Source organism: Zingiber officinale, chromosome 9B (genome assembly GCF_018446385.1).
Source record: "Zingiber officinale cultivar Zhangliang chromosome 9B, Zo_v1.1, whole genome shotgun sequence".
Lineage (NCBI taxonomy): Eukaryota > Viridiplantae > Streptophyta > Magnoliopsida > Zingiberales > Zingiberaceae > Zingiber > Zingiber officinale.
Genome location: NC_056003.1, coordinates 26,268,815 through 26,296,593, shown reverse-complemented (window position 1 = coordinate 26,296,593; position 27,779 = coordinate 26,268,815). Strand labels below are relative to the sequence as shown.

Genomic DNA, 27,779 nt, shown 5'->3' with positions numbered 1-27,779 from the left:
GGGCAACCCTCTATAGAGTGGCGAATGTATTCGTTGCTCCAAGATGTCCGCATCCATTTACAACGTTCTTCGAAATATACGTTGGCATTCTTCATGTTTTCTGAGATAAATAGTCCCATGAGTGGAACGGTTATGCCGCCTCTCCCATTTTTATTGAGTCATGTAGGATGTGGACCCTAGCTAGGGGAATGATGTTGAATTTGGTAGTCTAGTTGATCGAGCTGAGACTGAGTTGGGGGAGTCAGGTAGCCCAGGTCGAAAGAGTCGGGTAGCTCAAGTCGGAAAAGTCAAGTAGGCCGAGTCGGAAGAGTCGAGTAGACCAAATCGTAGGAGTTGGGTAGACTGAATTGGAGGAGTTGGGTCGACCGAATGAAGGAGTCTAGGAAGATGAAATCGGAGGAGTCGGATAGACCGGGTCGAAAGTGTCAGGAAGATCGAATCGAAGGAGTATAGGAAGACCGGGTCGAAGGCCAATCTTGACTTTTTTGGCTCCCCTTATGACTCCGCTTGACCTTCATTATCATAATTTATAACAGCTACAATAATTATAACATCTTGCTAACAATTACAATATCATAATTTATATATAATTATAATAGTTACAATCTCAATGTTATTACATAATTATAATAATTATAAAATCATAACTACTATAATATAACTAACTAGTATGAATAAAAATAAACTCTGAATATTATAACACTAACATGATGTTGACCGTATCGATCCATGTTTATCAAAAGTGAAAGCTTCAAAAATAAAATTAATTTTTAAAAATATAATGATCATTAATATTAATATTAATAATAATAATAATAACGGCAACAGGTGCCTTTTTTTAATTTTATTTTGTTTTACATCAAAGAGCAGGCATTCGGATTTTCATCGCTGAAGAGATGAGGAAACACAGCGGCGGGATACTCTTGATTTTGAACAGGATAATAAAAGGACCCTCTCCCACACAGAGGACAGACGTTGGGCGGAAACCTCGTGTCATACGCTGAACACGGTTGGCAGCGCTGCTTCCATGCCGCTTCTTCTTCTTCCGCAACCCTCGTCGTCGGTTGCATCCCGATCGCCTCTTTGCCCTTTCCACTACCTTTATCGATCATCTCGTCTTCAGCGTCCTCGCCTTCATCAATGTCGTCCTCCTCCTGCTCTTGAGCTCCTGACAAATCAGCTGCGCCGCCACTTTCGTCCTCCTCTTCCTCGCCTCCTCCGCCGCTCGTTTCTTCCTCAACCTTCTCCGGCGCCGCTGCAGGCTCGTCCCTCGTCACCACCACGTACTTCGTCGTCTTCTCGTACACGTACCCCGCCAGCTTCTCGGCCGTGAAGACGCCCTTCACCGTCACCTTGGAGGCCTCCCAGTCCGCCTCCGCTGACTCCACACCTGTTTGTGCATAGAGCTTTTCATAGCTAGCGTTTGTGCCCGCTTGCGAAACTATGGAACAGGGGAAGGAGACAGAGGGAAACCTTGCATCTTTAAGATCTTCTTCGCGATCTTCTGAGCGCAGGCTGGGCAGTGCATTTTAAGCTTGAATGAAGCTACAACAATCTTTGGCGGCAGAAAAGGGGCAAAAAGTTTAGAGAAAAGGAGAAGAAGAGATCAAAGAGAAAAACAGAGATTAATTAGCGGATTAAAGATTTTGCTTAGTAACCTCTTCTTTCTTGTCTTCTCCTTCTTTCTTCTTCTTCTTTTTCAGCTGATCTTTTGCTTTAGGTTTCTTCTTCCCTGGCTGTGGAGGTGGTAGAGGAGTCGGTAGCTGCACTTTCTTGTCGGTTTCCCTCTCGAGATGCTCCACCACCTTCAGAGGACTGGCCGCGGGCTTCTTCCCTTTCACCACCACCTTCTGGGCTCTCCCGTCTGCCGCCACCTCCGTCACTCCTGCCGCCATGGAACATCGATCGTTTTCATAGGAGATGTTGAAGGTCGAAGCTCATTGTAGGGTTGGTGTACCTTCGTAGCTTTTCAAGATGCATCTGATCTTCCTGCTGCAGCCGTCGCAGTGCATGGACACGCGCAGCTCGATCTCCTCCGGAGGCGATGGCGGTTCCTTCTTTTCCTGCTTGCCCCTTTGTTTCTTCTCCTTCTTCCCGTTGCCGCCCTTGGGTTTAACTTCCACCGGAGCTTCCACTATGTTCTCCCCGTAGCCTTCCGTGTCCCCCTCCCCGCCATTGCCCTCGGACTCCTCTTCCTCCGAAGGCAGAGACGGTGACTCCACATTTTTCTCGCCTTCTTCTTCCTCCTCCTCCTCCTCCTTATCACTCCCCTTGGCATTCTCATCCTCAGCCGCCGCTACCAAAGTCCTTCTCTCCCCCTCCGGCTTCTCCTCCTCCTGCGCCACGCCACAACATAATTTTTGTAAAAATCATTCAAATTCTTACCGGAACACAAACAGAATCTTCCAAACATTTTTTTTAAAAAAAAACTCATCGATTGGTTTTGGACCTCCCCCCTCCGTCCCCGTCTCTTGGACTTGAACCAGCCGCAAAATGATACCATTTGGAAGTCGCGCGATACTCTAAGATCAGACCGGAGCTCCTTTCCTGCGCAATCAGACGGAGCTACCGCTCTACGCCGAGCATCTTGTCACGCCGGAAAGAAAAGCACGAGCAGAGGATCGGAGGATGGTTCGAGGTTCTTCCCCTCCTTGAATGAATCGACTCTAGCGTATTTATTGACATTTCCCACCGTATCTTTCCACTGGTTTGCTGTTGTTCTACGAGAAATCAAAGCAATGCAATGCATGCTTAATGGCATATCTACTTCGTATCTTATTATATACACTGCATGATTAGTATTTTTCTAAATTTGGCTGGTTCAATGTATGTTCATCAATTTAATTATTATTAAATATATATAATTATTCATTTAATAGTTTTCTGATTTGAATTTTTAATTTCCTATCTTGATCAATGTTTTTTTAAGTGATAACGACTCAAATTTTCATGAGCAAATTTGGTCCAAATTTATATATGTATTTAGTCAAATCATGAACAATATTTATGAATATAATTTATGAATTATGTTTATTAATAAAATTTGAATTATGTTTATTAATAAAATTCTTATTAGACAAGAAAAATTAAAATGAATAAATAAATTTATAAATATCAAGTTTAATAATCAATAAAATTAAATTTAAAATATAAAAATTTCAAACAAGATCATAAAATTTAAGGTCATTAAGACTTGGTTAATTTTAAGTTTGACTTAATTATTTATCTATATATATCCGAATGAGGGAAGTTGAAAAGTTAGGGATGAGGTGACTACTGATTACTGACGGGATGAAGATCTCAATCCTGCAAAACAAAACCAAACTAGGGAAGGGGTCCCTAGCGTCGGCTCTCCGACGCTCAAGTTAGAATCAATAAGAGAGAATGAGTAATAAAGAAATAGATAAATCTTGCCTTTCCTCGTACCTGACGTACCCTTTTATACATTTTTTTGTGATCGTTCATCTGCCCTTATTTAATGATATTAATTGCCAGAGGAATGTTTCTTTGTCTTGACTTATGTGCATTAATAATAGATGGAGTATTCTTCTTTATCTTGACTTCTTCATATTTAATGATAGACGGAGTATTCTCTTTTGTTTTCTTGTCCCCTCTTGTGTAATGTCATTCCTTGCGCTGGACGGATGGTTCAAGCGGCTTGTTTTTTTGCCGACTGAAACAATCGACTACGAGTTCATCCATTCATCCGACCAATCCATGATGTCCATTCGTCTGATCGCCCGGTGATCTGCTCGACCACTCCTTTGCTGACCGGGATAACCAGACAACCACCTTTGGTCGAGGATCTTTGTTGGATCGAGAAGCGCTATAAGAGGGGGTGAATAGCGCTTATGGCTATTTCGTACGATTTAGAAACAGAGTCAGAATACGCAGCGGAAAAATAAAAGCAAACACACACGCAAACACAGGTTGTTTACTTGGTTCGGAGCCTGTGGCGACTCCTACTCCAAGGCCCACACTCGTTGAGCGTTTACGGTGGGCAACACTTATAATATCGAAAAGATGTTACAATTTAAGTACAATAAACATAAATTAAATATACCAACGACACTGGAAAATAGCAGATTCAGAGCTCCGGGTCGTCGGGATGTTGTTGAGCACTTCGGGATGGACTCGTTAGCAGCTGGATGCAGAAGGATTGCTTTTCGAAGATATACTAGACTGCTGCTCGAGAACTCCTTTTATTCACTGCTGAAGGCGCCTTAAAGCCACTCCAAGGCGCCTCCAACCTACCGAGTCAGCCGCGTGGATCAGCACTGATCCGGTCGCACCTCATCCACTTGAAGGCGCCTTCAAGCCACTCCAAGGCGCCTCCAAGCCGCGGGGTAAGGCGCCTTCAGTCCCCATGAAGGCGCCTCCAGCTCCTTTGCACAGCTGGCTTCGGCTTGCATCCGAGGCGCCTCTAAGTTCCATGGAGGCACCTCGGACACTGTTCATCTGAGGCTTAACTTGTTCCTTTTGTACCTGCAAGATATGTTAGTCCCAAAACAACACCGTACCCGGCAAGACAAAATTAGAACAGATATAAACATGATAAATTAAGTGGTTGACAGTCATCGGACTATCCGGGTCTGACTTCGGATTTCCGATTGGAAACCCTAGGTCGACCCGACGCCTACTGTTCCCTCTACGGGGAACGCGTCCTCACCTACTCTCCTCAGGAGAGATTACCTAGTGCTAGTCCGGTCCTCCAGACCGTCTGGACTTTCTGCCTAGGGTTACCACCCCTAGGACTTAGGGTTACCACCCACTAGGGTTTTTCTCCACCTAGGGTTACCACCCCCTAGGACCTAGGGTTACCGTGCCCTAGGATTTTCCTTCACCTAGGGTTACCACCTCCTAGGACCTAAGGTTACCGCCCCTTAGGATTTTCCTTCACCTAGGGTTACCACCTCCTAGGACCTAAGGTTACCGCCCCTTAGGTTTTTCCACTTGCCTAACCCCAGTTAGGACTTTCCTGAAACCTCATTTAAGCACATTAGATAACAAGGAATCTTAACTTTGAATCCCTTTGCCATTATCAAAACTTAGGTTCGATCGTCGAATGCTTCCCGCACCAACAATCTCTCCCTTTTTGATTATGACAATAAAAATTCAAACTTAAGTAAAGCAAGATGCACAAATAAACATAAGCAAGCTATAAACAGTTTAAGTGCAAGCTTGATTTAAGGTAAAACATAGTGTATAAGGCTCCCCCTTAATGAGAGCTCTGTTTTTCTTATCACTTAATTTGAATTAGTATTTTGAATTTGTTCTACTCTCCCCCTTTGCTATATATCAAAAACCTTTGTAGGAAGAAAGAGACAAGATGAAAGGTCTAAGTTTTTAAGACCAATACATTACGTTTTCAACCAAAATGTTTTACTTTAAAACAACATTTCTTGTAGGTTTTACTTTTAAAATTACTTTAGTTTTGAAGAACTCTTTTTACTTAGCCAAAATTTATGCAAAGTTAGGTTAAATTTTGAAAAATTGGAACAAACGATTTTTGAAAGGCAAGTTTCGAAAATTTGTGCAAAGTTAGGTTAAATTTTGAAAAATTGGAACAAACGATTTTCGAAAGGCAAGTTTCGAAAATTTGTGCAAAGTTAGGTTAAATTTTGAAAAATTGAAACAAACGATTTTCGAAAGGCAAGTTTTGAAAATAGTAGGCTAAGTTTTGCAATTAAAAAAAGATTTTGAAAGGTTTTGTTGAAAAAAATATTTCGTTAAATTTTTAAAGCCTTTTAAAAACCATTAATTTCGAACAGCTTTTTTTAATAATTTTAAAAGCTTCTAAAAAGTTGGGCTAACTTGAGACCTTAATTTTTGAAATAAAATTCAAAAAGTCTTTTAATATGACTTAGTTAATTTTGAAGACGGCTATAGAAGTCAAAAATTTAAAAATTTTAAGAATTTGAAAATCCTTAAAGGCAACGGAGGAGCAATAAGCTTAAAACTCTAATGTCCAAGCATGAGTTGAGTTAAATAGATTGTAAATTAATCAATTTCCTTTAGCAAGGTATCAGAGCCCTAAAGTGCAAGCTGAGTTAATTTAAAATTTTAATATCCTTAACCAACTGTCTAACCTTTAGCTACTAGCTGAATACCTAGAGGGCAACAATTTTCACTTGGTTAGTCAAGTTAAGTTAGTAATCCAGTTAGATTTGACTAGGGCTGGATCATTTAACTTGATTAATGTAAAGTTAGTTTTTAACGCCCAGACTCACTGTGATGCACAGAGATAAGCATTCTGGAGTCCAGACTGTACCCTATGCATCTTACGCCGTTCTAAGTTTCTTTCAAACACAAACAAGTTATGCCTAGTGTGTTTGTGAGATGCTCTGGCTGAAGCTAGGGGAACATGATATCTAAGGGGAAGATCCTAGGCTAAGTCCAAATTTTGAAAAATTAAAAAGATTGGGATTTTGAAAACATTATTTTTCCTAGAATTTTGAAAGATAATTTTAAGATGAAGCAATTTTGAAGATAATTTTTTAAAAAAAAATTAGATGTAAGAAATTGGGTTGAAAGTCAAGATCTATTCTACCCAACACATTCCTATGTGTGTAAAATTAAGCAAAAAGAACATCAAAAACTGGTAAGCAGAGTAACTGAATTCTACTAAGCACAAGTACAACTAGACCAGGAAATGAAAGTGTCTGTGTCCAAAAATCCAAGGTACAATGCATGAAATGATAGCGTCAAAGAGTAGGATCATCAGTTGGAGGGTCGTCAGCTGGAGGTGGTGTAAGGGGCTGCTCGGGTGCAGGCTGTCCCTGCCGACGTATCTCATCCCGGAGAGAGGCAAATCCGACAGCTATCTCGGATCGGAGGGATCGGAGGGAGCGATGGCTATCTAGAACAACTCGTCGCGTTTGAATGGACTGAACCTCGAGACAAGTGAGTCTGTCCTCGACGGAGAGTGGTGCCGAAGTAGAAGGTTGTAACGCCCCGCCCTTCCCCGCCCCTCGGGAAGGGGGGCGAAGGGACGGGGGTTACTTGAAAACATACATACATGACAGCGAAAGTAAATAATGTTTTTTTTAAACAAATTAAACTAACTTAAGCATACAATCATGTTGTCATAGAAATATGTTCATTATCATAAGATCATATATCCAACATATCATGTTAACATTCATAACTTGATCTAACATCTACTACTTACTACATAATACATAGCATTTTACTTGAACTAAGCATATTATCAGAGATCATCAAAACATAAGTTCATAGTGAGTAGACATCAATAAATATCATCCATCATACGTAAAGTTTTAGAACACAGAAACATTAAGCAGATTTATTCCACCATGCCACTGCCACACACATTCTTGCCCTTCCTGCTGCTCCCTTTTAATTCAACCATTCCTTTCCTTTGTCTGCAGTACAAGGGAAATTAAACTATAAGCACATAGACTTAGTAAGATTCTTTCCTACTCACAAAACATGAATCATGTATCTAAACATAAAGTGGTAACATGTTCATTTAACCAACATCTAGATATAAATCTGCATACTATCATAAAGTGGAGTCATACTCATGTAAGTAAATCATAACATAGCATGTGAGAGTTCATACACAAAGTAATAACATGATCATCTAGGCATCATAAACTTATTTTTCAGAAAGGAACATCTTACTAAAACATAAAGGAAAACATTTAGCATGAATAAGCATATGCAAGATGTCCTTTGAAAACATGCATCATGAATGAGTATATGCAAGATGTCCTTTGAAAACATATATATCATATAAATACTTAAACATAATCTCATCATGAGGGCCAGACTTTGTACCATATACATACATAAATGCGCGCATCCTAAGTAGATCCAAGGTAGCAAATCTTGAACCTACTAGGATCTAGGTGTTGGTTGCTACTCGGAAAACCTAGAGGTTCCACTGTACAAAAAATTTGTACAAAGGTCTGAACCTTTTCCTAGCTACCATGTGTTCTTTTAAATTAAATTTTGGATCGCCTGCGGAACTTAACACGTTTGATCCAAAACTTAATCTATTTGTTCTTTAAGGTTTAGACTTGGATCTCCTACGGAACTTAACACGTTTGATCCAAATCACCTAAGTTATTAATTCCATTAAATATTAATTTCCATAATTGGTTCCCAGTACTGACGTGGCGAGGCACATGACCTTCTTGGATATGGGAACAACCACCACCGACTAGACAAAACCTTTTATGGAAAGCTAATATTTAATTTCCTAAAATAACTTTAGGTCAACCAAAAAGAACAATCAAATCACAAGGAAAAGAAAAATAAAAGAACACAACTTCGAAAAACATATTCGAAATACTAGAATCGTAAGCCTCTTGTATTTGGTATTATTTCCAAAAATAACTAGTATGATGCGGAAAGAAAAAATACTAGTTATACCTTTTAGAAAGACCTCTTGATCTTCTACCGTATTCCTCTTCTAACCTCGGACGTTGTGTGGGCAACGATCTTCCGAGATGAGAATCCACCAAAGCACCTTCTTCTCCTTTCTTCAAGTTTCGGCCAAGCACAAAGCTTCCAAAAGATGAAGATCTTTTCCACCAACCAAGCTCCAAGGGATACAAGCTTTCTCTCCTTCTTCTTCTTCTTCTCCAAGTAGTATCCGGCCACCACAAGAGCTCCAAGCAAATAGAGAAGGTTCGGCCACCACCAAGAGGAAGAGAGGAAGAGAGGTTGGCCGGCCACAACACCAAGGAAAAGAGGGAGAGAAATAATAGAGGTTGTTCACCATGAAGCCTTCTCTACCCCCTCTTTTATAATCCTTGGTCTTGGCAAATAAGGAAATTTAATTAAAAACTTCCTTAATTCTTTTGCCATGAAAAGGAAAAATTTATTTAATTAAAACAATTTTCCTTTTCTCAATTTACATGGCCGGCCACACCAAAGCTACAAACAAGGAGAGTTTTAATTAATTAAAACTTCCTAATTTGTCTCCAGAAATTTATAAAATTTCTCCAATAATTTAATCCCTTCATGATTGGTTTATAAAAAGAAAATTTAATAAATTAAAATCTTTCTTTTAAACATGTGGATAAAAAGAAAGTTATCTCTAAAAATTAAAATCTCTTTTAATCTACAAATAAGGAAAGATATCAAATCTTTTCTCAATCTTTTGTAGAAACTAATAAAAGAGAATTATTAATTTTTAAACTTTCTTTTAAATCATGAACATGGTTAAAAAGGAAAGTTTTCTTAAAATTTAAAATCCTCCTTTAATCAACAAATAAGGAAAGATTTCAAATTTTAAACTCTCTTTTAAACATGTAGATGATTTACAAATAAGGAAAGTTTTTACCAAAAATTAAAACCATCCTTTTAAACTACAAATAAGGAAAGAGATTAATCTCTTCTCTTAATCTTTTGTAGAAAACTATAAAAGGAAATTTTTAATTTTTAAACTCTCTTTTAAAATCATGATATCCACATAAGAAATAATTTTAATAAAAATCCTTTTTAATATTCTAGTGGTCGGCCACCTAAGCTTGGGACTCAAGCTTTGGCCGGCCACCTACATGACTCATCCACTTGATCTTGGCCGGCCCTAGCTTGGGTTCCAAGCTAGCTTGGCCGGCCCCATTGGATGGGTAAGAAGGTGGGTATGCGGTGGGTATAAATCTCTATATACCAGAGGCTACGATAGGGACCGAGAGGAGGAATTGGTTTTGGTCTCCCGATGAAATTAAGCATCCCGTGTTCGCCCCGAACACACAACTTAATTTCATCAATAATAATTCATTCCACTAAAGAACTATTATTGAATTACCACCAATCCCAAATTACATTTTGGGCTCCTTCTTATTATGAGCGTGTTAGTCTCCCTGTGTTTAAGATATCTAATGTCCACTAATTAAGTGAGTTACTGACAACTCATTTAATTAATATCTAAGTCCAAGAGTAGTACCACTCAACCTTATTATCATGTCGGACTAAGTCCACCTGCAGGGTTTAACATGACAATCCTTATGAGCTCCTCTTGAGGACATTATCAACCTAGTATCTCTAGGACACAGTTTCCTTCTATAATCAACAACACACACTATAAGTGATATCATTTCCCAACTTATCGGGTTTATTGATTCATCGAACTAAATCTCACCCATTGATAAATTAAAGAAATAAATATCAAATATATGTGCTTGTTATTATATTAGGATTAAGAGCACACACTTCCATAATAACTGAGGTCTTTGTTTCTTTATAAAGTCAGTATAAAAGAAACGACCTCTAATGGTCCTACTCAATACACTCTAAGTGTACTAGTGTAATTATATAGTTAAGATAAACTAATACCTAATTACACTACGACCTTCTAATGGTTTGTTCCTTTCCATTATGGTCGTGAGCTACTGTTTATATACTGATAACATGATCCTCTGTGTGTGACACCACACACCATGTTATCTACAATATAAATTAATTGAACAACTACATTTATCATAAATGTAAACATTTGACCAATGTGATTCTTATTTCTAGATAAATGTTTATACCAAAAGCTAGGCTTTTAGTATACACTCTAACAATCTCCCACTTATACTAAAAGACTAAGCTGCCGTATCTGCTGCTATACATCTGATTTCCAACCCTTCAACATGTCCATCAAAAGCTCTTGCCTTAAGGACCTTAGTGAAAAGATCTATAGGTCATCACCTGATGCAATTTAGGCAGCAACAACTTCTCCTCGTTTATACGATTTCTCGTATTGGGTGGTACTTGCGCTCTATTGTGTTTATTTGCCTTATAGACTTATGGTTTCTTCGAATTTGATACTGCACCAACATTATTAAATTGTAACAATCTTTGGACAAACCAGAAATCATATCTAAGTCTATCTTGAGGTTATTGAGTCATTCAGCTTTTATGGCTACCTCAGAGGCTTGCCATATACTAAGTTTCTATGGTGGAGTCCAGAAAAACACCTATGCTTATCACTCTTCCATAGTTATGACTATACCTCCTAAAGTAATCACAAAACCCCGAGGTTGACTTATTATTATCCCTATCCGATTGGAAGTCAAAATCCATGCAACCCACTAGGACCAAATTAACTGCCTTGTAAGCTAGCATATAATCTCTAGCGCCTCTAAGGTACTTTAATATATGCTTTACTGCAGTCCAATGTCCTTGTCAAGGGTTACTTTGATATTTGCTAACTATGCCCTTGGCAAAACAAATTTCAGATCTCGTGCATATCATACATTAGGTTATCTAACTGCCGAAGCATAAAGAACTGCCTACATGTCCTCAATCTCCTTTAATGTCATCGGAGACATCTCTTTAGATAAAGACACTCCATGCTTAAAAGGTAAAAAACCTTTTGAGGAGTTTTGCATGCTTAAAACGAGCAAGGATTTTTCCGATGTATCAAGCTTGGAATAAATATATTTTTTCTTGTGATCCCTTATTACTTTGATCTTAAAAATATATACATTCTCCCAAGTCTTTTATATCGAATTATTTGGACAACCATACCCCTACTTCTGACAACATTTTGATATTGTTTCCAACTACCAAAAATGTTATCTACGTATAGTACAAGAAATACCACCACGTTTCCATCACATCTTTTGTATACACAAAACTTTATCCGTTTACTCAATAAATCCATAGGTGTGGATTACTTTGATAAACTGGATGTTCCAAGACCTTGAAGCTTTGTATCAGTCCATAGACTGATTGAGCTTGCACACAAGATGCTCTTAGCACTTTGCAATGAACCCTTCTGGTTGCTTTATATGGATGCTTTCTTCAAGACTTCCATTAAGGAATGCTGTCTTGACATCCACTTGCCAAATAGATAAAAGAATCCGGATAGAATTAAGCATGACTACCAGTGAAAAAGTTTCCTTTTTCATCAAGTCTTGCTTTGAAAGTTACCACCTTCCTGTCTATCCCTCTTTTCCTATTATATACCTTTTTACACCCAACGGCTTTTACACCATTTGGTGATTCTATAAGCTTCCAGATTTTATTAGAATACATATATTCTAATTCTGTTATTCATTACTCTTTGCCAAGATGCTGCATCTTTATCTTGGAGTACTTCATCATATGACCGGAGATCAGGTTCATGTCCTCCAGGGATCGAATCCAAAAACTCTCCCAAAACATGAACCTATTTAGGTTGCCTAACAACCCTCCCACTACGACAAAGCATTTTCTGCAATTGTGTATCATATGTGATACGTGTTACAGTTTTCTTGTGGTATCTTATCTTGTACAGTTGGTACTAGGTTAGACATGTCCTTTATTATTTCTTTAAGAACAAATTTACTTATGAGCACGTGGTTTATTATATAGTCCTTTTCTAAAAATCAGTCATTGATGCTAACAATGACCTTCTGATTTTTAAGACTATAAACCTTTTTTTTTTTATCTAGGATAACTTACAAACAAGTGAACTCCTATCCAACTTATCATTATCTCTCTTTAACATATGTGCTAGATTACCCGAATCCGAATATGCTTCAAAATAGGCTTACGCCTATTCAGCAATTCTATATGAGTAGAGAGTTATGACTTGGAAGGCACTATGTTCACTTTCATTTTCAGAGTTTATCCTTAAAACAAATTTGGTAATTTTCTGAATAACTCATCATCTATCTAATTATTCCATAAGAGTTCTTTACCTTCTTTCTACTACACCATTCTGTTGGGGTGTACCAGATGGAGTTAGTTGGGATTGAAATCCAACTTCTGATAAGTGACTCCTAAAATCTCTCAAGAGGTACTTGCCACTACGATCTTCCATAGTGACTTTTACTTTATTTCTCCGCATCAACCTTGTACTCTTTGAACTAATCAAAGTACTTAGTCTTGCGGTACATTAAGTAAATTTATTTGTATCTTGAATAGTTGTCTATAAATTAGACAATATATTCAATACTACCTCTTGTCTGGATAGTCATAGGATCACACAAATCAGAATGAACCGATTTCAACATATCTTTGACTCCATACCCCTTGGACTTAAAAGCTTCTTGGTTATTTTTCTTCCAAGTAAGACTCGCAGGTTGGAAAGATTTCCACTACCAATGAACCCAAAAGTTCATCAGCTACCAATGAATCCTACTCAAGTATAACCTAGCTTTAGATGCCAAAGATATAATTGGTTCATTTCCGAAGGTTGCTTTCTCTTAAAATTAGAAGATGTGTTACTAATTTCCATTTATTGCATCGTGGGAGTTATTGGATTATAAATTGTCAACCATCATACCAGAATAGATAACTTTCTTATTTTTATTGATAACAACTTTGTTATCAAAATAGACATAATATCTATAATAGTTTAGAAACTGAAATCAGGTTCTTTCTAAACTTGGTACGTAAAGACAATTACTTAAAATCCATATTTTATTCTTATCAAAGGATAAACATCTCCCACTGCAACAGTTACCACTTTTACAGTAGTGCCCATGTGGACGGTGATTTACCTTTCATTTAGTTGTCGGGTTTCCTGTAACCCTACAATGAATTGCAGACATGATTAATGGCATCTTGTATCTACACTCCAGGTTCTGGTAGATAACACCACTAGACATGTTTCAACTAATGAATTAAATACACCTAAATTGTTCTTAGTTCTAAGAAGACAGTCTACCATAATGTCCAAGTCCTATTTCCAATCATTACAATTGGGACTACTAAGTCTTTTTCTATAGTATGACTACTAGGGATTGACAAACATCCTAAGAATCACAAAAATATTTGGTCAAGATCAACTCCTTAAAATCTCCATGAATTTTGTGTATACAAAATCGAAGAGGAGATTTTATTCATTAATTTTATTATCTCGTCAACTTTACTTTATGACGAATAAAATTAATAGTTGATCTGTCTTTGATCAAATATTTGGTCAAAACTCTTTGAATTTAAAATAACATTGATTCCTCAAACAATATTATTTAAATTTACCAACACCTCAAACACCGTGAATTTTGCATGCCACGTTAGTGTGGACGTATACAAATTCAACATTTGTAAAAGGAGGTGTTTACCCATTAACTATCTTGTCAACGTATCTTTATGACAAATAAAATTATCTCAAACACCGTTAATTTTGTATGCCACGTTAGTGTGGACGTATACAAAATCAATCATTTGTAAGAGGGGTTTTAACCCTTTAATTTTATTATCTTGTCAACCTAGTTTTATGACAAATTAATAGTTGGTTTCATTTGGTCACACAAATAATAGCAGTGACTCCGATGGGGAGGATACTATTAGATGTGTCTAAGTGTATACCATTACTTGACACTAAGTCCATTAATAAGATTATGCCCCTTCCGTTGGGGAAGATCACACGCTCTTAATTAACTTCCTATAGTCATCCAAAAATGGAAGTTTGTTCTAGTGATCCACAAACAAGCTCATCCGTTATGGAGGAAGGCACTCAGAGCCAACGCGCAAGCTTGTTTGCATCACTTACAAACCAGTAATGGAGACCATGGGATTTATTTAAAAATCTCTCTCCCACTTAGTTATTTATAAACGAGGAATTTTAACTATGCTAGCCTACTAGTCATGTATACTAACATGCACACACAACACAATATAAAAGCAATAAATAGAAAATCTAATTTTCAACTATTATGGCTTTTATCTCTAGTTGTCCTCCGTGTGTTGTCATCCCAAGCTGCTGCCATATTTGGCCACCGCCACCGGGTCGCACCCATCTTGCTCCTAGTTCCGCTGCGCCTCTGGTCCTTAGAAGGTTCCACGCTTTGCAAGATTCGATCCGCGACATAAATAGAATTTTATATTTTGATCCTATATTCTATAAAAGGAATGTACATGTATCTAAATCAAAAATAAAATCCTAATAAAACTAAATACAGCTCCTGCTGTATTTTAATACAATCATGCACACACAGATAAATGCCCTTGACATGTCCAAGGGTCCAATCACACACATAATAACTAAAAGCCATAATAGTTGGATCCTGCATCCACAAAGTTAGCACATCCTACTATTAACCTGCCTAAATTATGTATGACATGTGCATAATTAAACTAATACCAAATACACAGAGGCAAAACCCTAGCTCTGATACCAATTGTTGGTTGCTATGCTGAAAACCTAATGATTCCACTGTACAAAAATTTTGTACAAAGGTTTGAACCTTTTCCTAGCTACCATGTGTTCTTTTAAATTAAATTTGGATCGCCTGCAGAACTTAACACGTTTGATCCAAAATTTAATCTATTTGTTTTTTTAGGTTTAGACTTGGATCTCCTACGGAACTTAACACGTTTGATCCAAATCACCTAAGTTATTAATTCCATTAAATATTAATTTCCATAATTGGTTCCCAGTACTGACGTGGCGAGGCACATGACCTTCTTGGATATGGGAACAACCACCACCGACTAGACAAAACCTTTTATGGAAAGCTAATATTTAATTTCCTAAAATAACTTTAGGTCAACCAAAAAGAACAATCAAATCACAAGGAAAAGAAAAATAAAAGAACACAACTTCGAAAAACATATTCGAAATACTAGAATCGTAAGCCTCTTGTATTTGGTATTATTTCCAAAAATAACTAGTATGATGCGGAAAGAAAAAATACTAGTTATACCTTTTAGAAAGACCTCTTGATCTTCTACCGTATTCCTCTTCTAACCTCGGACGTTGTGTGGGCAACGATTTTCCGAGATGAGAATCCACCAAAGCACCTTCTTCTCCTTTCTTCAAGTTTCGGCCAAGCACAAAGCTTCCAAAAGATGAAGATCTTTTTCCACCAACCAAGCTCCAAGGGATACAAGCTTTCTCTCCTTCTTCTTCTTCTTCTCCAAGTAGTATCCGGCCACCACAAGAGCTCCAAGCAAATAGAGAAGGTTCGGCCACCACCAAGAGGAAGAGAGGAAGAGAGGTTGGCCGGCCACAACACCAAGGAAAAGAGGGAGAGAAATAATAGAGGTTGTTCACCATGAAGCCTTCTCTACCCCCTCTTTTATAATCCTTGGTCTTGGCAAATAAGGAAATTTAATTAAAAACTTCCTTAATTCTTTTGCCATGAAAAGGAAAAATTTATTTAATTAAAAACAATTTTCCTTTTCTCAATTTACATGGCCGGCCACACCAAAGCTACAAACAAGGAGAGTTTTAATTAATTAAAACTTCCTAATTTGTCTCCAGAAATTTATAAAATTTCTCCAATAATTTAATCCCTTCATGATTGGTTTATAAAAGGAAATTTAATAAATTAAAATCTTTCTTTTAAACATGTGGATAAAAAGAAAGTTATCTCTAAAAATTAAAATCTCTTTTAATCTACAAATAAGGAAAGATATCAAATCTTTTCTCAATCTTTTGTAGAAACTAATAAAAGAGAATTATTAATTTTTAAACTTTTCTTTTAAATCATGAACATGGTTAAAAAGGAAAGTTTTCTTAAAATTTAAAATCCTCCTTTAATCAACAAATAAGGAAAGATTTCAAATTTTAAACTCTCTTTAAACATGTAGATGATTTACAAATAAGGAAAGTTTTACCAAAATTAAAACCATCCTTTTAAACTACAAATAAGGAAAGAGATTAATCTCTTCTCTTAATCTTTTGTAGAAAACTATAAAAGGAAATTTTTAATTTTTAAACTCTCTTTTAAAATCATGATATCCACATAAGAAATAATTTTAATAAAAATCCTTTTTAATATTCTAGTGGTCGGCCACCTAAGCTTGGGACTCAAGCTTTGGCCGGCCACCTACATGACTCATCCACTTGATCTTGGCCGGCCCTAGCTTGGGTTCCAAGCTAGCTTGGCCGGCCCCATTGGATGGGTAAGAAGGTGGGTATGCGGTGGGTATAAATCTCTATATACCAGAGGCTACGATAGGGACCGAGAGGAGGAATTGGTTTTGGTCTCCCGATGAAATTAAGCATCCCGTGTTCGCCCCTAACACACAACTTAATTTCATCAATAATAATTCATTCCACTAAAGAACTATTATTGAACTACCGCACCAATCCCAAATTACATTTTGGGCTCCTTCTTATTATGAGCGTGTTAGTCTCCCTGTGTTTAAGATATCTAATGTCCACTAATTAAGTGAGTTATTGACAACTCATTTAATTAATATCTAAGTCCAAGAGTAGTACCACTCAACCTTATTATCATGTCGGACTAAGTCCACCTGCAGGGTTTAACATGACAATCCTTATGAGCTCCTCTTGAGGACATTATCAACCTAGTATCTCTAGGACACAGTTTCCTTCTATAATCAACAACACACACTATAAGTGATATCATTTCCCAACTTATCGGGTTTATTGATTCATCGAACTAAATCTCACCCATTGATAAATTAAAGAAATAAATATCAAATATATGTGCTTGTTATTATATTAGGATTAAGAGCACACACTTCCATAATAACTGAGGTCTTTATTTCTTTATAAAGTCAGTATAAAAGAAACGACCTCTAATGGTCCTACTCAATACACTCTAAGTGTACTAGTGTAATTATATAGTTAAGATAAACTAATACCTAATTACACTACGACCTTCTAATGGTTTGTTCCTTTCCATTATGGTCGTGAGCTACTGTTTATAATTTATAAGGTACTGATAACATGATCCTCTGTGTGTGACACCACACACCATGTTATCTACAATATAAATTAATTGAACAACTACATTTATCATAAATGTAAACATTTGACCAATGTGATTCTTATTTCTAGATAAATGTTTATACCAAAAGCTAGGCTTTTAGTATACACTCTAACACTAGGCCCGTTTCATAGACCATCGACCTAGGAACAACTTAGGAGCCCATCCCTTTTACTAGGCCCGTTTCATAGACCATCGACCTAGGGGCAACTTAGGAGCCCATCCCTTTTACTAGGCCCGTTTCATAGACCATCGACCTAGGGGCAACTTAGGAGCCCATCCCTGGTACAAGCCATACAAAGTAAAATAACATATCATGATTCATATCATAGCATATCATGTTCTTGTCCTATCATGGCATATCATATTCTTGTCATATCATGAAGAGTGCTCTTAGTCCCAACTTAAGGGAAGCATCTCTTAGGCTTTTCATCATACATGAGCCTTGCATAACATAGTAGCATGAAGTGCACATAACACATAGCATTTCTTAGAGAAAACATACATGATGACGTAAGTGCACATAACAAATAGCATGATGGCATAAAATCCATTTCACATCATAAGAAATCATTAGCATATATGATTGGGGTTTTTGATCTTCCTATAACCCTAAATCTTAACCTAACCGAAACCTAGAGGTAGGATTCTAGGTTTTCTTTTTTTTTTTCATTTATTTTTAACCCCACATGAAGCATGGAAAACTTAAACTAACCATATATATCAAGAATCATACATCATGAGAAAACATAAACATGCATAGTTAGGTTCAAAACTTTTCCCTAAACCTTCTATTTAATCTTGGCCGAACCCTAAAGGTAAGGATCTTAGTTTTGTTTATACAACATGTAGCATGAGAACTTACTAACAACATATAATAGATCATACATCATGAAGGAGCATAAACAAGCATGATTAGATTTCAAAACCTTGCTCTAAGCCTTATGTTCATCCTTGGCCGAAACCTAAGGTAAGGTTCTAGGTTTTGTTTATACAACATGTAGCATGAAAACTTAACTAACAACACATAATAGATCATACATCATGAAGGAACATAAACAAACATGATTAGATTTCAAAACCTTGCTCTAAGCCTTATGTTCATCCTTGGCCGAAACCTAAGGTAAGGTTCTAGGTTTTGTTTATACAACATGTAGCATGAAAACTTAACTAACAACATATAATAGATCATACATCATGAAGGAACACAAACAAACATGATTAGATTTCAAAACCTTGCTCTAAGCCTTATGTTCATCCTTGGCCGAAACCTAAGGTAAGGTTCTAGGTTTTGTTTATACAACATGTAGCATGAAAACTTAACTAACAACATATAATAGATCATACATCATGAAGGAACACAAACAAACATGATTAGATTTCAAAACCTTGCTCTAAGTCTTATGTTCATCCTTGGCCGAAACCTAAGGTAAGGTTCTAGGTTTTTTTTATACAACATGTAGCATGAAAACTTAACTAACAACATATAATAGATCATACATCATGAAGGAACACAAACAAACATGATTAGATTTCAAAACCTTGCTCTAAGACTTATGTTCATCCTTGGCCGAAACCTAAGGTAAGGTTCTAGGTTTTGTTTATACAACATGTAGCATGAAAACTTAACTAACAACATATAATAGATCATACATCATGAAGGAGCATAAACAAGCATGATTAGGTCTTAAAATTTTACTCTAAGCCTGGTATTCCATCTTGGTCGAAACCTCAAGAGTGAGGTTCTAGACTTTTTGTTACAACATGAAGCATAAATTGTAAACTTGACAACCATAAGTGACCACAACTCTTCATCTTGGCCGAAACTTGCAAGGAAATCCCTAAGTTTTTCAAACAACTTTTAAACATAAAGTGTACGAGAACTATTGTACTACAGTTGAGGGAATACTTACATCCTCTTGCTTAATTTACTAAGAGAATACCCTTTGCTTCTTGAAACTTTTTCCTAGAAGAACTTCTTTGGCTTGGTTTCGGCAATGGTGAGGGTGAGGTTTTTGGTTTTTTTTTTCGGTGGAGAGAAGAAGGAAGAGAGAAAAGAGAAGAAAAATGAAATTCTCTTTCCCTTTTTCTTATTTATGTTGAATGAAGGAAGAAGGCAATTCATCTTTTTCCATTAGGGAGGAAGAAGGCAACTCCAACTTTTCCTTCTAAGTCTCCTTCTAAATGAAAGGCCTTCACCTTAACTACAATTCCCCTTCTTTTCCTAACAACAGACCCCTGCTGGGGCTACTGGTTATCACATACATGCATCTAACACAAGGTCCAAGGTTCAAACCTTGGTCATGCCTCTTTTTGGTTCTATTTTTCTTTTATTTTGGAAAAATACACATAAGACCTATTTTAATCATGGTAAAATTCATAAAATTTCTAGGGATCCTATGGGTGTTACAAAGGCCCAGCTGAAGTGGAAGGCTCGGCGGAGGTGGAAGGTAATGGATCTCCGAAAAACTCCTCGGCTAAGAAGTCGGGCCACTCCTCTCCCTCGCCCGGGATAATGTCGGGAGGTGCATCCTCGGCCTCTGGATCAATCGGAGCAACGACTGGCTGTGGTCGACCCCTCCAGGCTAGAATCCCCTCATCGGTGATGTGAACATGGGCTAATCTAAGATTGCGCTGCCCAAACTCGTCATATAGGGTAAGAGGGATCATTGTTCCTCTGGTCGTGTCTATCCTAAGGGTCAAAAAGATGTAGGTCAAAACATGACAGTAGGGCATATGGACTACATGGGATGTGACTGTACTAGATGCATAAATAATGTTCTAGAACATATATAATGCTATGTCTATGTCTAAACGGTGACTCAAGGCATACAAAAGGAATGAATGCCATGGTCGCATCTTCGGGACGTCCCGAGATGAGATCGGCAAGATACAGGCTGTCAGGACTCTATACATCATATAGTCCTGAACCCTAAGAGAGATTGACTTAAACTCAGTCAAGCCAAGTGGTCTCTCCTCCCCGAAAAAGTGAATATAGATGATATCTAATGTAATATGGGAGTAGGGATTGCCAAATGGCAGATCCCTACTAGGGTAGCATATAAAGGGACATGTAGATGCCCTAAGCTCTAAACCAGTGAAATGAGTGAGGGGGTAAACTGGATGTCTATCTCACCAACTCTGGTAGAATAGGTACTATCATCAACCCTCTCGAGGTTGTGATAGAACTGTGCACATAAATCATGATTTACTGCATTACTGCAGTAAACTAGTCTACCTAGTTGGTAGTACTCTATCATCTGGACTGATGGGTGACAAAACTGATCAAAAAATGACCTTCTTAGATACCAAGGTTTGATGGTTTCAAATGTGTGTCTAGCAAAGTTAATCCTATATTGTTCTGAGGGGAATTTGGGATCCGTGGATGAGATTCTTGCCGGAGTAGGATCAACATTGCGATGTTTCCTATTTTTGGTAACATATAACTGGGAAAAAGTGCATAAAAATAACATATAAGGACAATAGGATGGTTTAAGATATACCTAGGAGGCATTGTAGGATGATTGAAGGAGTTTAGACGGGGAGAATCCGCGTGAAGACGCCTTGGATTGAAGAGATTTGGTGAAAAAATGACGAACAGAAAGTGTTCTGTTCGCTGGATATTTCGGCATTGAAGGCACCTTCAAGCCCTTTTAGGGCGCCTTCAATACCGTGTTTAAGGCGCCTTAAACTTGGTCCGAGGCGCCTTGAGGTTTTCTGCGGAAATTTTCCCGCCGAGTGTCGAGGGCGCCTATGCATAAGCGCCTCCGATGGTATATTTGAGTTTTCCTTTTTTTTTTAACTTTAATTTTGAGAGATGAACTTTCAGTTAGTTTATTTTGAAAAATTTTAGGTTACTTAATTTTGAAAGAGTTAATTAAATTTGAAAAATATTAAGTTAATTAAATTTAAAAAATATTAAGTTAATTAAGTTTGAAAAATATTAAGTTAATTAAATTTTGAAAAATATTAAGTTAATTAGATTTGAAAAATATTAAGTTAATTAAATTTCAAAAAAATTAAGTTAATTAAAATTTGAAAAATCTTAAATTTGAAAGATATTAAGTTAATTGGATTTGAAAAATATTAAATTTGAAAGATATTAAGTTAATTGAATTTGAAAAATATTAAGTTAATTAAATTTAAAATAATATTAATTTAACCGATTTTCAATTGAATTGAATTGAATTAATTTATTTTCAATTTAATTTAATTTAATCGAATTTCAATTTAATTTCAATTATAATTCTTAATCATCTCACCCGATCTAAGTTTTTCAATCAGGGGATCCTATAATTTTGTGAGATGAATTAGGTTCAATTATAGGGTTTGGTTTAACTTTATGTTAGATTCAGGTTTAGCTTTGAGCTCAACAAATAGACATTTTTTGGATAAACTTTTGGGCTATGGTGAGTCACTAGGACATCATTAAAGTAACCATGCCTTCGAGGTTTTCCAAATAGTCCTATTCACTGAACTTAGTACAAAACCTTGGTCTAACTAGTTAAGATCCATAAAGGGTAGCTTCAGTCAGTTCCACTTAGCCAAATACACAAGGTCGAAGCCATATCTTCCTAGACATGCATAGACTAAGCTTCCCTAACGTACTATCATCCAATACTTTACCAGTACCGTGGGTCAAGTTAAACTTAGCCCTTTTTATTCTAGTCCTAATTACCCTGCCGGGTAGGTTGCGTTTAGTTACCCTGTCGGGTAGATTCCTTTTGGAGGTGCCAACTATTCTGGAGCCTCAATTTTTCCTTTTAACTTGTTTTTAAAGTTTTAATACATTCCTTTTAATTTTATTTGTTAAGATATTTTTTATTTATTAATTTGTTAAGATAATTTTTATTTATTTTTGCTCCCTCTGGATCATAGCCTCGATAAGGTCTATCAAGGTAATGCACTTGATCCTTGGGAACCCAATACTTACCAAGTCCAACTTGATTGACCAAGTTGGACTTGGGTACCCATGCTTGGACTAGTTTACTATTTGGTCTGTTGACTAAGGATAGATAGGATAGATATTTCTTCTTGGTTTTGAAACCTAGTCCAGTTCTATTGTAAACGACTCTTTGTGTCCCAAGAATTAGGTCAAGGTTCTTGGACCCAAAAAAAAACCGTTCTAAGGTCTTCTCCAAATCCTTGACCTGAGTTTTCAGACCAGAATTTTCTTCCTCAAGCTTTTGGACTTGAGTTGAATTTCCAGTCTAAACTGGGTCAGGCAAGGTTATGGAGTTAGTCGCTTCTTTAAGGAAAGTTACTTCCTTTAGAAGCGACTTGATCCGAATTTTGAATTTTAGCTACTTTATGCATTAAGTAATTAATTAAACTGTATAAACGACATTTACTTAAAGAAGAGTTTGGCCTTTCAGAAACGGATGCGGATCCGTGGCTTCTCTCGGACTCTGCTTCCGATTCGACCTTGCTTTCGGATTCGTTGGTGTAGTCCCTGACCGTCAATGCAAGAAAGCTTGCCTGCTCGACTTCTTCGTCATCGGATTCCTCGGAAGATGACTCGTCCCAAGTTGCCTTCAGGGCCTTTTTTCTCCTTGGTTTCTTTGGATCCTTTTGGTTCGGGCAGTTTGCCTTGATGTGCCCCTTCTGATTGCACTCGTAGCAGGTCACCTCGAATTTGACCTTTGAGTTTGGTTGGGCTTCTTTGGATTGGATGACCTTTTTGACATCCTTTTTGTTGAAGCTCTTCTTTTTGTAGAGTTTCCTTACCAGGTTGACTATTTCGGTTGTGAGCTCGTCATCGTCGTCCGAATCTGGTTATTCTTTTGACTCTGATTTGGTTCTGCGTTTTGTTCTTGATTCGCGCGCTCTGCCTGTACCTGCAACCAAAGCCAACCCTTTCTCGACAGGGCATGCATATCTGCTTATGAAGTTCAAATTCTGTAAAAAGTTCATCTAATTTAATGGTAGATAGATCCTTGGATACCTTGTAAGCATCTACCATTGATGCCCACAAGGTATTCCTCGGAAAGACATTTAGAGAATACCTGATGATGTCCCGGTTATCTACCTTCTGTCCAATTGCATGAAGCCCGTTGAGTAGATCTTGTATCCGGGCGTGGAGTTGGGCAGCCATCTCACCTTCCTGCAATTTAATATTAAATAATTTATTAAATATTAGGTCTCTTTTACTTACTTTGGTGTCGGATGTTCCTTCGTGAAGTTTGATGAGCTTCTTCTACGGCTCCTTGGCACTGGTGAAGGGGCCGACGCGGTTAAGTTCTTCTTTTGATAGGTCACACTGGAGGGTGCAAATCGCCTTGGCATTTGCTTCCACCTTCTTAATCAGTGACGCGTCCCAGTCCTCGTATGGTAGTGGCTTGTCGGTGCCATCAGTTGGTAGTTGGAGCCCGATTTTGACGATCATCCAGACTTCAAAATGAGTCTGGAGATACGCCTCCATCCGACCCTTCCAGTACCCAAAGTTGTCTCCAGTGAATAGCGGGGGGGGGGGGGGGCGAGCTGTACTGTAGCCTTCTTGAAGGGTCATTTTAGATCAAATATGTAGAAGATAAACAACAAGAAAATTCCAGGACTTGATCCTGGATTAGTAGTGTAGGAAGTATATGAAATGAAAAATGAACTCGGGTGGTGTTGCACCAACCTCAAGCAAGAAATCCGATTACGAAAGAAACGGATTGGAAAACAGCAAGAATACCGATTCCGATTGACTCCTAAAAACAGAAAATACCACGAAAGATGCTTGATTGGTGGTTGCACCAAATCAAAGCTACCTCACTCTGATACCAATTATTGGATTGAGAAGCGCTAGAGGGGGGGGGGGGTGAATAGCGCTTGTGGCTGTTTCGTACGATTTAGAAACAGAGTCGGTTGGAATACGCAGCGGAAAAATAAAAGCAAACACACACGCAAACACAGGTTGTTTACTTGGTTCGGAACCTGTGGCGACTCCTACTCCAAGGCCCACGCTCGTTGAGCGTTTATGGTGGGCGACACTTATAATATCGAAAAGATGTTACAATTTAAGTATAATAAACAGAAATTAAATATACCAACGACACTGGAAAATAGCAGATTCAGAGCTCCGGGTCGTCGGGATGTTGTTGCAGCACTTCGGGATGGACTCGTTAGCAGCTGGATGCAGAAGGATTTCTTTTTTTGAAGATGTACTAGACTGCTGCTCGAGACCTCCTTTTATTCACTGCTGAAGGCGCCTTAAAGCCACTCCAACCCGCCGAGTCAGCCGCGTGGATCAGCACTGATCCGGTCGCACCTCATCCACTTGAAGGCACCTTCAAGCCACTCCAAGGCGCCTCCAAGCCGCGGTCTAAGGCGCCTTCAGTCCCCATGAAGGCGCCTCTAGCTCCTCTGTACAGCTGGCTATGGCTTGCACCCGAGGCGCCTCCAAGCTCCATGGAGGTGCCTCGGACACTGTTCATCCGAGGCTTAACTTGTTCCTTTTGTACTTGCAAGATATGTTAGTCCCAAAACAACACCGTACCCTGCAAGACAAAGTTAGAACAGATATAAACATGATAAATTAAGTGGTTGACAGTCATCGGACTGTCCGGGTCTGATTTCGGATTTCCGACCGGAAACCCTAGGTCGACCCGAAGCCTACTGTTCCCTTTACGGGGAACGCGTCCTCACCTACTCTCCTCAGGAGAGATTACCTGGTGCCAGTCCGGTCCTCCAGATCGACTGGACTTTCTGCCTAGGATTACTGATAATCATGATTTTACTATACTATTCTCATTCATATAATCATGGTTTGATGTAGTTTTCATATATATAACCCATATTTACATTACATTTTTATACATTGTATCAATTTATGACTAAATTGCAAATTATGTTATTATGGCTTAATTTGATGCTAATATTTGATCCTTATTTTGTAGGCATCAAAAGGGTCATGGACCCGATCAGATCAGGATGCATTTGGGCTCAAATCAAGGGCTAATCAAGTCGATCAAGCCTTGGAGCATTATAGGCCGTTCATCCAAGATTGAGCAGATCTGAGCCATCCGTTGAAGATATAGCCGATCCAACTTAATGGGGAGTAGATCTGAGCTATTTATGAAGATCCAGAAGTTTTGATCCAGATCTGAGTTCATCCAGCCATTGATCCAGCCGGATTAATCTGGACCGTTCATTGAAGACTGGTCGGATCTGGACCATCCAGTGATGATCTGATCGATCCGACCTACAGATGAGTAGATCCAGACCCTAGATCAACATCAGTACCTTCAGATCATATTTTGGATGACTTTTCACCGTTGATTTAACCCGGAACCATCTCAGCCGTCCGATCAGATCCAGATCTGATTTAAATCTGAGAAGCTACAGTGCAGAAGACGGACTCGGCGTTCGCGATTTCTCCACTGTAGCTGCTTCTTCTTCGCCACGACGCCGCAGTTCCCATTCCACGTTCCAGATCCGAGAGCTTGGTTTCTTCACCGACGACGATCTTCAGCTGCCGGCGTTCATATTCCGATGACCAGAGAGCATTGAAGGAGGTTTCCCGATGGCGACTTGAATTCTGTCCGTCGCCGCATTCCTGAGGGGAGGTTTCCCGTTCAGCGAATTTCGCATCCACCAGAGCTTCGAGGGAGGTCTCCTGAGAGCTTCTGATCTTGTTCCGATCTCCATTCCGAAGCGAAGCTAAGTAGATCTGATCAATCGACTTAGTTTTGCAATCCACAGAATTCTTGCTCTGATTCTCGGTTGATGAGATTACCAGGCGGGTGTGAGCTGAGAGGAGGTTTCCCGGAGCTATGAACATTCCCTGGTAATAGAAGGAAGCTTGTTTGATTGTTGTTGAATGCTTATAGGGGTCCCGAGAGCATTTCTGTCGTTTCACAGCAGATTGGAGAAGTTGAGTTCGGGATTTTGGTTTGTGGAATGCTTAGGTTTAGTTTTTATTATCTTTGTCTTAGATTCGTTCTTGAACTCGCTCAGATCTGATGATCTGATTTCGTAGATCTGCAATTTAGTTTTGATTTCTTAGCTTAATCATCTTATTCCTTTGAATTCCCGAAACCAATCTTTTGTTTCAGTTACTGAATTGGTTGCAATCTGTTTTCAGTATACACATTTACATTCTTAGTTGAATTAAGTCCATTTCTACATCAAAATCATTTTATCTCAACCTTTGATCTTTGTGCTGAGATTGAATTTAATTATGGAACACTTTACTTGATGAATGGATTGTTTACCTCTGTCCAATGATGTTGTGAATGAATTTTGAATTTAATTGATAAATTGAATTGTGATCTTGAATTAGATGTTGATTCAGTTCTTATGAGAGAGTCTGAGCTTTTGAGTTTATTGGTCATTGAGATGAAGAGTTGAAGAGAAGTAATGGATACATTTGATTAAATGAAGCATTCACGTTCAAATTTAATTGTTGTTACTAGATGAAATTGAAGTGAATCATGTTAGATGAGCTTATCCTCTCTTGTCTCTATTCTTGATTTAATTAGATAAATTTAATTTGAATTGTGAGTTAAATGGAAGTGCTAAGTTGAATTTGTTGACGTAAGAATTTGATTGGAACCAATTTCAGAATGCACACACATATTAGTTATCCTTGGAAAAATACGACTTGGGACTCCTTACTACACGCATTTTCTTTAGCTTAAATGGGTTCCAACATTTGTTAATTTGATAAGCCTATTTGTGACATTCAAAATTCGGCTTACCAAATTTTGGCGCCGCTGCCGGGGAAGCAACTAACTAGTAGTGTGTATAATTTTAGATTGTGTATTGATTGATTTTATTTGTTAGCATGTTGATTGATTTGATTGCTTATTTCTCTTTTGTATTTTCATGTTGGGTTGTTCTTGAATTATTAATTGCTTTTATTGTTCATGTTTTCATAAGATTGAAACTTTATGCTCTAGAATCTTCTAACATTGATTTGTAGTGTTGTTTTGAAAGAACAGGAGATTTCTTTAGCATGGATCCATATTTTCAGAATTTTGAAGGTGGAATGGAGAGTTATCAGTGTTTTCAACCTGAGTATCAGTTTTACCCAAATTTGGATCAACAAAATAGGTATGAGTCATTTTCAAATGGTTTTAATGCTAATTGGGTGGATATTTCATGTTTCAGGTACGAAAGTGCAGAAGGACCATTTATTGAGTCATATCCTACCTA

General features: G+C 37.9%; 1 protein-coding gene across 1 annotated transcript; it reads right to left on the bottom strand.

Annotated features, from left to right (window-relative positions):
- Window positions 1–854: 854 nt before the first annotated feature.
- LOC122022892 (heavy metal-associated isoprenylated plant protein 7-like) lies at window positions 855–26,403 on the bottom strand. The gene is made up of 5 exons (XM_042581003.1): window positions 25,966–26,403; window positions 1,958–2,336; window positions 1,659–1,885; window positions 1,474–1,555; window positions 855–1,390 (listed from the first exon to the last, which is right to left on the bottom strand). Exons 1-5 carry the CDS (start codon window positions 26,401–26,403, stop codon window positions 855–857), a joined length of 1,662 nt encoding a protein of 553 aa, XP_042436937.1.
- Between the last annotated feature and the right edge of the window lie 1,376 nt (window positions 26,404–27,779).

Coding starts and splice junctions, on each gene's coding strand:
- LOC122022892 (XM_042581003.1), bottom strand. CDS start 26,403: ATGTTCATAGCTCCGGGAAACCTCCTCTCAGCTCACACCCGCCTGGTA. Junction 1,556..1,658: donor GAGAAGACAAGAAAGAAGAG/GTTACTAAGCAA, acceptor CTGCCGCCAAAG/ATTGTTGTAGCTTCATTCAA. Junction 1,391..1,473: donor GAAGATCTTAAAGATGCAAG/GTTTCCCTCTGT, acceptor ATGCACAAACAG/GTGTGGAGTCAGCGGAGGCG.